The following is a 10,749-nucleotide window of genomic DNA, read 5'->3' as shown; positions in this document are numbered from 1 at the left end:
ATGTTTTTCCCAGTTCCTTCAGGTTTTCTTGTGTCTCCCACCCTCCTCCCCTGGCAGTCAAGTGTGGCTTTGCAATTTCCTCTCCCTTCTAAACATAAAATAATGACTGTTTAACCTCTGCTCATCTTGCGGTCTAGTGACCTGCTGTGTGCGATGACTTGGGTTTATCAGCTAGAATATAATGCTAATGGAGTGTAAACCTCTTCGGGATCAAAGTGACCCTGCCAGCCCTGGCAGATGGGCCAGGGGAGCACGGGTTTGGCTTCGTCCATCTCCATATGTACCGTTAGATGTTTATAGCTCACAGGCAGTAATGATTTTGTTGCTGAAGTCACTTTTGAAAGTGTGGTGGTTTATTTCCAAAAAGTATTAAACAAATGAATTCTAAAATATATGATTCAAATAACATAAAAGGATAGGAAAAAACCCCATCTAATGAGAGAGTTGCAAAAACGGATCTCTAAATTTTATGTCTTGTTCTTTTTCATGTGAAAGAGGTGGAGAAGGTAAAAGCCAGTTTGCTCCAGAATGCCAACAAACCGCGGTTTGAGGAAGCTGCCCCAGGTTACTGTCTGAGAAACGTGTGTGCTAGGAGTCTGGGACCAAAACCAGATTGGAGATATTTATAATAGAAAAGGTCTGAGCAAGGGGAATATAAACAACCATCACTTGAGGCATAATTGAACTTAAAACCACCCCATGCACAGGGGCTGGGGAGAGCGCTGCACCTCGTGCACCGTCCGATGGTGGGAGAGGGTGGTTCTCTGGATTTCCGGGCCGTCGCTCTGCTCTGGGAGGATGCTCTGTGAGCCATGGTGAAGGTACGTGGTGGTTTTGCCTCTGCCATTTCCCTGGTCACCTCCCCCATCTCTAACACTGTTAGGACATCCTTTGTGACCAGCGTGGGTGAGAATTCGCTAGCCACCCGCAGCACTAGGCTTCCTAGCACATGCCTGTATGTGCTCGGGTTAACGATGGCTTCAAAAGAAATGTTCACAAAAAAGCTCATGGTTGCAGTGTTAATTACAGGATAGCTGCTGGCTGCACGTGCTTGACGTTACGCTCCAGTTAACAGGCTGTCGGGGGCAAGAAATGGGGCTCCACGCAGGTGGGCATGCCAGAGACTGTTCACTGGAGCCTGCCTGAAAAACTCCCTGGCCTCAGAATGAGAAGAAGCTGCAGAATCGCTGCCACTTGCCATCCCCTCTGCCCCACCTCCAAAGAAAACCCCGGCAAAAAGCCATTCTGGTGTCCCCAGCACCCGTGCATGGGATCGTTCCTCCACAGCCTTTTCTGCGGAGGACCCAAGCGTTACAAGACATGCTGCTGTGGATGCAGGAGGGTCTTTCCACTTAAGGGAACGGAGGCAAAAGCAGGTAAAGGATTCAGCTGAACCTTGAGTTGGATCTGGCAAGAGACCCAGCCAGGCTGAGCCTTTGTCCCTGGCCTCTGGAGCGCTGGCTTATTTCCCTGTGGGCTGTCAAGTCCAGGGGAAACCCAAGCGTGTTGAGAACCAGTGCGTCCGTGGCGGAGGCTGCTCGCTGGGCTCGTTAGCGCAGGCTCAGAGAGGAGCAGCCTCAAAACCAGAAGCGATGAGGAAATGCAATGGCAGGCAAGGAACTGCTCTGCAGGCAGCGCTGGGGGTGATGCTCTCCTCTCCCTTCACTTAATAATGCATGCTGATACCTACTGTGGAAGTTAAACTGACCTACCGTTCATTCACATCCCTGCCCGGAAGGGATCCCATGCAGAGGGATGGCAGAGGGATGGTCTCCTCTCCTGCGTCCACGGATGAGAGGTGCTGGTCTTGGTGCAGGGCTGGTGCAGGAGGCAGTGGTAGGACACCTGGAAAGCTTGAACCCTCCTGGTGAAGAGCAGAGGCAAAGCAGCTCGTAGCCAAAGAAGGACTAGAGAAAATGTGCAGGCAACAGGAAAAAACTTCAAGAAGCCACAGCTTTCTGCCGTCTGGGAGCCGCTGTGCGAGTGGCGTCCCTTTTGCCACATTTGGGGCAGCGGTGATGCTGGGGGTGAGGCTGGGCACTGCTGTGGGCACACTGCTGCCAAGGGACAGGGCAGCTCGCTGCTTCCGAGAGGGACTTTTCCCACTGCAGGGATTCAATCCTGGCCAGAGCCGCAGAGACTCGCCACCCTCTGGGGACATCTCGGGATCTCCCTCGTGTCTGCGTGGGATCATGGCAACACGTGTGAAGGGAAGCATGGCTAATGGACTCCAGGAGCAAGATGAGCTGCCGGCTCAGTGCCACCCCATGGAGCCCTTATCTAGAGCTGACCCCTTTCACTTGGGATTAATTCTGCAGCTCAACAAATACGAGGTGGTTGTATCCACATCCTGAAGCTGAGAAACCCCGTCAGGGCCCTGCCCTCCCTGTACAAGACCCTGATGCGCTGCTGTCCTGCTTCTGCGATGTGACTTGGGGAGGGAAGGGGTGAGTGCATCCCTCCACGTGTGACTCTGCAGCCTGCTCGCAGCAGGGGAGCGAGAAGCTGAAGCCCTTCTCTCCTTCCCAGCACTGCCAGCAGGAGCGGAGCTCCTGGGAGTTACCCTGCCTGACGAGGAAAGGGATAAAAATTAGTTGCTCTGAAGCAGGAGGGAAGAAAATAGAGGGGTGCATGTCTGGTAGGTGGGGGTAGATGCGGGTGGTATTGGGGTGCAGAGCTCTGACTGCAGCCAGCCTGGGCTTGGGTCCCACTGGGCTCAGTGGGATGCGGGAACTGGCAGCAGCTGCTGCTCAGGGTGGCCGGAACCAGGCGCTGCGGGGTCCTGGCAAGCTGCGGATCTCCCCGGCAGTGGGAGGCGATGCCGACGCATGTCTTACCCGGGGTGGGCTCCGACTGCTTACCCGGGGTGGGCTCCGACCGCAGGTATTGCCTGCACCTGGCCAGCACCAGCAGGCAGGGCCTCTCTGCTGCCTGTGTCCCCCCCCCCAAAATGCATCGGGGACCAGGGGACGAGCAACCCTCCCGCTGCCAGAGGGAGAGGACGGAGCTCCTTCCTCTCTGCTCTCCCAGCCACATCCTTCCCCAGTGCACCCGGGGCAAGTTGCCCACATCCCGCCGAGCAGCGGGGGCTGCCGGGAGCATCCCGGGGCCAGTGGCCCATCCACGTGCGGTGATGGCAGAGAGGCCTGGCTCGCAGGCAGGCAGGCAGGCAAGGGCAGGGCGGCCGCCGAGCTGCTTTGCACTCCCCCAACGCCCACGTAAGGAAGTGGTTGCATTTCTCAGAGAGGAAAAGGGAAGTCAGGCTGCCTCGGCGGGGCAGTCAGCAGCTCCCGCCGCTTGCTCTGGGCTGCCGTTCGTGTCGACTGCCCAGAGTCCATGAACTAGCCCTGCCTGCTCTGCCTGCGCTGCCCAGCAAGGTAAGGAGGGGGGAGGCAGCTCTGCCACCCTGCGAGGAGCTGGGTCTGTCCCACAGGGGCTGTGGCCGTCACCTCTCCAGATGCTCACACCCTGCTCGAGGGGAGGGGGGGGACCCCCAGCCAGGGCTGCTTTGGGGTCCGAGGGGGGTGCAGGCTCGTCGGTTTTGCTGTCGCTGCATTTCAGGCTTCCCCCCCCCCCCCCCCCCCCCCCCCCAGGTCTGGCAGCAAGTTTGAGTTTAATCTCTTGCCGGAGGCCCGGCAGCTGTAGGGTGTAGGAAAGGGTCCCCTGACGGAGGATCCCTGGGGGTTGGTGCCAGCAGGGCCGGAGCTGCCTGTAATCTGCCCTCTCCTCCTCGGGCATCAGCTGCCTCCAGCTTTACACAGCACGAGGAAGAGGAGGGTCACAGCTGCCCTTCATCTGCCCTGGGGCAGCAGGGTTCCCCCAGCGCCAGGCTGGCTCCTGGGGTACCTGGCACCAGCGTCAGAGACCAAGGATGGGTGTCCCCAACCTGGCTGGCAGGAGCATGGCGGGGGGGGGGGTGACACCGTGCAGCCTCCATGGGGAGCAGAGGGGCTCCCGGGGGTCGGTGCTGGGGGCTCAGTGGTGCAGGAGGACTGGGCCACCACGGTGGCTGTGGACAGCTTCATGGGGTCCCACAGCTCCCGGCGGGACCGTCACCACATCCCTGCACCGGTGGGTGCAAACCCACCTCCTGCCACCCCGCCAGGCTCGGCAAAACCAAAACTACAGCTCCTCAGTGCGCGGTTTCCTCCCCAGGACCGGGAGGAGCCCCCAGCGCTCGGCTCCTGCCAAGGTTTGGTTATCTCCTCCAAGGATGTTTCCGAACTGCTTGGCGCCTCGGGGCTGGCCGGGGAGATAACGGAGCTGCATCGGGTCCCAATCCCGCCCTGTCTGGCCATCTGAAAATGCCCATTTTCCTCCCTCCAGAGCCTCCCCTTTGAGCAGGGGGATAGCCACGGCCCCTCCGATGGCCTTCCCTGCTGAGGAAGGGGCTGCCACGCTCCCTGTGGGTCACCACACGGCTCCCTCCTCGGGCGGGAGCATGGCTCAGCCCACGGGGCGTCAGGAGGGAACTGGCCGTAGCCCAGCTGCTGGGGAAGTGAGACTGAACCGCTGCAGGGAGAGCTCGGAGCTCGAACGGCTGAGCAGCCCTTGCTTCTTACCCAGCACTCCTGCAGCAGACGGAGCATGGCTTCCGCTCCCCGGTGCAGCGGCCGAGCCCGTCCCTTTGGGGGCTGATGCTAAATGGGTGAACAGCAAGGCCCCCCTGGGAAGGAGGGTCCAGGGCTTGGAGCATCCAAACCAAATTAAAACAAAAAAATCATTGCTGTTTTCTTAGAGAGGGTTGAAACTGGACAGTGCTGCGGTGTGCCCTGCCTTCCATCCCTCCTCCCGAGGAGCCCTTTCGGTCAGGTCCCCAATTCAGATGTGGTTTGGTTTTTTTTTTTTTGCTCCTCATCTTTTCAACACCACCAGCAGCGTCCCTGCTTGCCACCAATGTTATTCAGCGTTCGCGGTGCAGCTCTGGCTGCAGGGCTCGGGGTAGAGGCACGTGGTGGCAGTGGCTTTGTACCCTCCTGTGGGTCACCCCGTGCTGAACCCCAGCAGGATCGGTGGGGCTGGGGTTGGGCAGCTGCCTGCTCAGCCCTGCCCGCGTCCTTGGCCAGCGGGGACGGATGTTTCAGCAGGCACTCGGCCGTGGGGTGTGTGATGGCAGGGGTTGTGCCGTGCATCGGCACTGGGATTTCTCTGTGTGTGAAAGGGAGGTGATGGAGCTCCATGGATTTTCTTTTTAGCAGCCTAAGGACAGAGGTTTGCTGGGAGGGACTTTTTTCCTTCCCCTGTACCGTTTTTAGCTGCCAAAGAAAACGGGCAGTGTTCAGGGAGTTCCCAAAATAGCTGAGAGGCAAACCGTGAGTAATCCCCGTCCCTCACACCCTGGTGAAGTGTTTCCCTACATCCGTGTCTCATCTCGGCCGGATGGCCAAGGGGCTGCACTGCTGCTCCGAGCCCTTCCCGGTCCTGCGGCACCCAGAGAGGGTTTGCAGGAAGCCGCTCTGTGCAGAGCGGTCAGTGGGTGCTGGTGGGAGCTCAGCCAGGGGAAGGGATTAGTCACCCGCTCACTGGGGCTGAGCACGTGCAGGGTGGGACGGGACAGGATGGGATGGAGGTGCCTCCACAGGGCTTTGGCTCTTCCTAAATGAGAGGCAGGGAAGGGGCAAGTGGATCTGGCCCAGTAGGACTGGTGGGAGCAGCCAGAGGGAGGAGGTGCTGCCCATGGCGGGACCCCCAGGATGCACGTGGGGCTGGCGGTGCTGGTACCGGGGTCCCCGTGTGCCCGGCTGGCTCCTGCTCACCAGGCTGCAGCCAGCCAGGGCAGGATGATGGCATGGTTTGGAAGTCCCTGGAAGTGGTTCCCCCTTCCCATCTGGCTATTGGACACCCATGAGGCACCCAGCTATAGGGGGCCTGGCCATGGGCACCCATCCGGCACCTGGCCACAGGACGCTCAGTGTGGGGTGCCCGGCCATGGGGCAGCACGATGGGGAACGTCTCCTCCAGCTTCACCTGGACCCTCCCGTGCCCACCCCCACCCCAAGCTGAACCCACCGGGGCACCCTTCCCCATCGTCTGGGCAGACTCTGAGCTTGGAAATCCTCAGGAAAACCCCTTCCCTGGCTGGCTGGGGGGGGGGGATGCGGTGGGCTGTGACACTGGGCTGATCCTGGTGGGAGGGAACGCTTGGTGGGGCTGGGACGGGGGAGTCTCGCTGGGGGCTTGTCCCCGCGGCCAGAGCAGCATCTCCTGACAGCCGCGGGGGTCTCACCCTGTCCCCAGCCCGCCAGCCATGGCCTACCACAGCTTCCTGCTGGAGCCCATCAGCTGCCATGCCTGGAACAAGGACCGGACCCGTAAGTATGGCCGGGGCTCCCCATCCCAAAATCTCCAGGGACAGCCCGAAGCACCGACTGTCCCAGCTGAACATCCCCCAGTGGGCGATGCCCCCCTCCCCGGGTGGGACAGAGCTGGGTCGGGGCTGGGTTTGGGGAAGCAGGTCCTGCCACGGACAGATTTTGGGGCTGGGGACAGCACAGCGTCCGGCCCCAGGCACGGCGACGGCCAGCGGGGAGGGACGGGCGAAGCACGGAGAGGAGAGCGGAGCCGGGTGATTCATGGCCGATGGCATTTCCCGGCCACGGCGCGGGGGATGTGGGAGAGAACAAAAAGGGCTTTCTCTGCTGGGGCCAGCGTGCTGGGCAGGCAGGGCAGGATGGGGCCAATGGGAGCTGAGCACCCGCAGCTGTACTGTCCCATCCCATCCCGTCCCATCCCACCAGCCCCACGGGACCACACGCTGGGGAAGGGAGGACGCTGGGCTGTCGGGTCGGGGGGGGAGCTTCTCCCTTCCCCACAGGGACAGTTTGCAGGGGCTGGGGGGCTTGGTGGGACCCCACCATGCAGATAGGACTCAGTGGGGTCCCACCATGCTCCACTGAGCCTGGAGCACAGGAAGGGGCAGGTGGATGCCGGCTGGCCCCCATCCCTCCCCCGGCAGAGCCTGTGACCCAGGGGAGGGCTTTGTCCCGGCCGCTCTCGCCCCGCAGAGATCGCCCTCTGCCCCAACAACCACGAGGTCCACATCTACCGCAAGGACGGGGCCAAGTGGAGCAAAGTCCATGAGCTGAAGGAGCACAACGGGCAGGTGACAGGTGAGTGCCCGCCGACGGAGGGGACAGGGACACAGCTCAGAGGTGACCCTGCCCCAGAGCAGGTCCCAAATCTGGATGAGGGTTGTGCGGCAGGTAGAGGAGGGGGAGGAGGTTGTGTCTATGTCTGCTGGCCCTGATCCAGCATGTCACAAGGCGGGATGGGATGGGATGGGATGGGATAGTTTGCAGTGGGAGGGATGGGACGGGATGATTTGGGATGGATGTGGGAGTAGGGCAAAGAGGGACTCTGGGGCAGAGACAGCCAAAACAACTCTGCCTTCAAATGGCTTTGAGCCCCAAGTGATCTGTCCTCGTGGCTCCCTGGGCCACCATCACCCCCCTCTGCCTTCCAGGCATCGACTGGGCCCCTGAGAGCAACCGGCTGGTGACATGTGGGACCGACCGCAACGCCTACGTCTGGACCCTGAAGGGCAACGTCTGGAAGCCCACCCTGGTTATCCTGCGGATCAACCGGGCTGCCCGCTGCGTCAAGTGGTCCCCCAAGGAGAACAAGTTTGCCGTGGGCAGCGGCTCCCGGCTCATCTCCATCTGCTACTTTGAGCAGGAGAACGACTGGTGAGGCTCAGCCATGGCCTCAGTGGGCCTGTCCTGTGGGAGATGGATGGATGGGTAGGAGATGAACTGGGAGATAGGAGACTGGAGGAGTTGGAGGTGAGACAGGAGGAAAACTTGGGAGACAGAGAAGAGCTGGAGGAGATGGAGGAAGAGACATGAGGGGAGATGGAGGGAAGTGCTCTGACACCGTGCTGCTGGGGATGGGTCATGCTGTCCCCATGCCCTGGCTGCTGCTGCAGGCTGGTCACCCAGGGCACTTGGAGCCCCGACCACCCTCAGCCAGCCCCCCAAAAGCCTGGGGGGGGTCCCGGGAGTGGTGATGCTTCCCCACTGACACCAACCGCTCTCCCCGCAGGTGGGTTTGCAAGCACATCAAGAAGCCCATCCGCTCGACGGTGCTCAGCCTCGACTGGCACCCCAACAACGTCCTCCTGGCTGCCGGCTCTTGCGACTTCAAGTGCCGGTGAGGAGCGAGGGGGGGGTATGAAGCGGGGAGGCACCCCAAGGATGGGTTGGGGTCCCACCCTGGCGCAGCACAGAGGGGTGTGGGGCGGCCCGGTGCCCAGCCTTGCCCGTGGGGCAGGCTTCACCCCTTCAGGTGTTGCTGGGAGCTGGAGAAGGGGTGCAGAGGAGATGTGAGGGGGCTGGGGGGGGTGTCCCAGGGGCCATTACAGCATTACAGCACCCAGTGGGGCACAGGAGTCAGTGGGACACCTGGCGGGCTCTGGCAGGGAAACTGAGGCACAGAAGGAGGCAGGGATGGAGGCAGCTCCGGTGCTGTGCCCGGGGGAACGTGGCAGGGCTTTCATCCCCCACCAGGATCTTCTCAGCCTACATCAAGGAGGTGGAGGAGCGGCCCAGCCCCACACCATGGGGCTCCAAGATGCCCTTCGGGGAGCTGATGTTCGAGTCGAGCAGCAGCTGCGGGTGGGTGCACAGCATCTGCTTCTCGGCCAGTGGCGCCCGTGTGGCCTGGGTGAGCCACGACAGCACCCTCTGCCTCGCCGATGCCAACAAGAAGATGGCGTAAGCAGGGCTGGGGAGCGGACGGGGCTTGGAGTGGCTGGGGGTGGCTGTGCTGTGGGTAGCAGGGGGGGTTGACCACAAAACTGATCCGGGGGTGGAGGCATCTGGGTTGGGGTGGGGGCGAAAGGCCAAGCAGACGTGGTCAGAGGAGGTGGCACATCCTCTCCTTGCAGTCTTGTGGCTTCCACCTGTGTCACGAGCCGTGCCAGTCTCAGCACAGAGAGGCAGAAGCTCGGCTCCCTGCTAATGCTCTGCCCTCCCTTGTAGCGTCGCCTCCCTGTGCACCGAGACCCTGCCCCTCCTGGCCGTCACCTTCATCACCGAAAACAGCCTGGTGGCTGCGGTGAGTCCGGGCTGGGGACACGGGGTGGGCACCACACCGGGAGCTGGCAGGAGGGTGTTGAACAGGACAGCCTGGTTCCCCAGGGCCACGACTGCTACCCGATGCTGTTCACCTACGAGGAGAACCAGGGCACGCTGACCTTCGGGGGGAAGCTGGACGTCCCCAAGCAGAGCTCCCAGCGTGGCCTCACCGCCCGTGAACGCTTCCAGAACCTGGACAAGAAAGCGAGCTCGGACACCACCAACGCCACACTGGACACCCTGCACAAGAACAGCATCAGGTGTGTACGGGGGGGGGGGGGGGGGGCAGGCTCGACTGGGTCACCCTGGGGGGCTGCTTGGGGTGCTGGTCCCTGAGCATCCCCTGGCTGTGTTGCTGTCCAGCTGGGGAGCCAGGACAGCCCCGGAACATCCCCTGGGCATCCCTGGGCATCCCTGCATGTGGGTGGAGAAGATGGACGGATCCAGCCCCAGGAGCTGACACAGCCCTTGAGCATCCCTGGGTATCCCTGGAGCATCCCTGAACATGGGTGGGCGTGATGGAGGGGTCCAGCCCCAGAAGCTGGGACAACCCTGGAGCATCCCTTGGAGCATCTCTGCGCGTGGGTGGGGGAGACGAGCTCTGAGGGCTCGGCAGGGGCCTGGGGCTGATTCCCGGTCGCCTTTTTGTGTCCCCCAGCCAGATCTCGGTGCTGGCGGGCGGGAAGGCCAACTGCTCGCAGTTCTGCACCACAGGGATGGACGGCGGCATGAGCATCTGGGACGTCAAGGTGAGGCATCCCCACTGTGCCGCGGTCCCTCGGCGCTGAACTCTCGTTACCCGCAGCTTTAATTGCAATCCCTCACCCCGCTGCTGTGCAGGTCTTTGCTGTGGTGGTGGGGCCCATCCTGCCCATGGGGGTCCCACAGTCCTGGGTGGGTTCTCCTTTACCCCAGGGCTGGGTGGGGACACCCCTGGGTGGCACTTTCACAGCTCACCATCAGGGGGGTGGTTGAAGCCAGACTTGTGCGGTGACCCAGCACCCTCTTCTGGCTTTGGCTTTGTTCATAGAGCTTTAAAAATGAGCCAAAACAAGACAAAATTGGGACCTTCTCCCCACAGGGATGGGTTGGCACCCCAGGGGACAGTCCCCCCCCAGACTGTGCCCCCCTTTCAGCTCCCCAACCACCTCCAGTTGCCTTGGAAAGCAAAGAGCTGATGACGAACAACCTCCCATTTTGTTTTAGAGCCTGGAGTCGGCACTGAAGGATCTCAAGATCAAATGAAGGAGCCATCCAGGAAGGGCATCCTGGCTGCCGGCCCACCCCTGCTATGCCGCGCCTGCCTGCTTTCCCCCGCGCCACGCGAGCCGGCCGTGATGCCACCAGCACGCTTCCCCGGCTGCCAGCCAGCCCTGGCGGCTGCTCTCAGACAAAGAAAACAAAATTATTTTTTTTTTTTTTTTACACTTTTGTTACCATCCTACCCGATGCTGGTCATACATCGCTTAAAGAAATAAAAAAATAAAGTAAGGATTTTCCTGTATAAATCCACTATTTTTTTTTTTTTGCTTTATTTTTCTGAACAAGTTGAATGTGAACATGTGCGTGATCAGAGCACATCACAGCTGCTGTGCCACATCTCACTGCGGGTGGTCACATCCTTTCTGCTGCCAGCTCTGAGGATGAATCGGGACCACGGGGATAAGGGGAACGT

General features: G+C 61.1%; 1 protein-coding gene across 1 annotated transcript; it reads left to right on the top strand.

Moving 5' to 3' along the window:
• The first annotated feature begins 3,235 nt into the window (after positions 1-3,235).
• ARPC1B (actin related protein 2/3 complex subunit 1B) lies at positions 3,236-10,584 on the top strand. The gene is made up of 10 exons (XM_075767531.1): positions 3,236-3,377; positions 6,238-6,311; positions 7,005-7,109; positions 7,463-7,685; positions 8,041-8,148; positions 8,505-8,711; positions 8,979-9,054; positions 9,138-9,334; positions 9,733-9,823; positions 10,281-10,584. Exons 2-10 carry the CDS (start codon positions 6,248-6,250, stop codon positions 10,317-10,319), a joined length of 1,110 nt encoding a protein of 369 aa, XP_075623646.1. The 5' UTR covers positions 3,236-3,377; positions 6,238-6,247; the 3' UTR covers positions 10,320-10,584.
• Positions 10,585-10,749: the final 165 nt, after the last annotated feature.

The sequence above is a fragment of the Balearica regulorum genome, chromosome 15 (genome assembly GCF_011004875.1).
Source record: "Balearica regulorum gibbericeps isolate bBalReg1 chromosome 15, bBalReg1.pri, whole genome shotgun sequence".
NCBI classification, from domain to species: Eukaryota; Metazoa; Chordata; class Aves; order Gruiformes; family Gruidae; genus Balearica; species Balearica regulorum.
Note: the sequence above shows the minus strand (reverse complement) of the source record. Positions and strands in the feature narration are given on the sequence as shown.

What these genes read in the sequence shown, in the direction of transcription:
- ARPC1B (XM_075767531.1), top strand. Translation starts at nt 6,248, where the DNA reads ATGGCCTACCACAGCTTCCTGCTGGAGCCCATCAGCTGCCATGCCTGG. An exon ending in CTGGAACAAGGACCGGACCC is followed by an intron (nt 6,312 to 7,004) that starts GTAAGTATGGCC and finishes CTCGCCCCGCAG; the next exon opens with AGATCGCCCTCTGCCCCAAC. An exon ending in TTTGAGCAGGAGAACGACTG is followed by an intron (nt 7,686 to 8,040) that starts GTGAGGCTCAGC and finishes CTCTCCCCGCAG; the next exon opens with GTGGGTTTGCAAGCACATCA.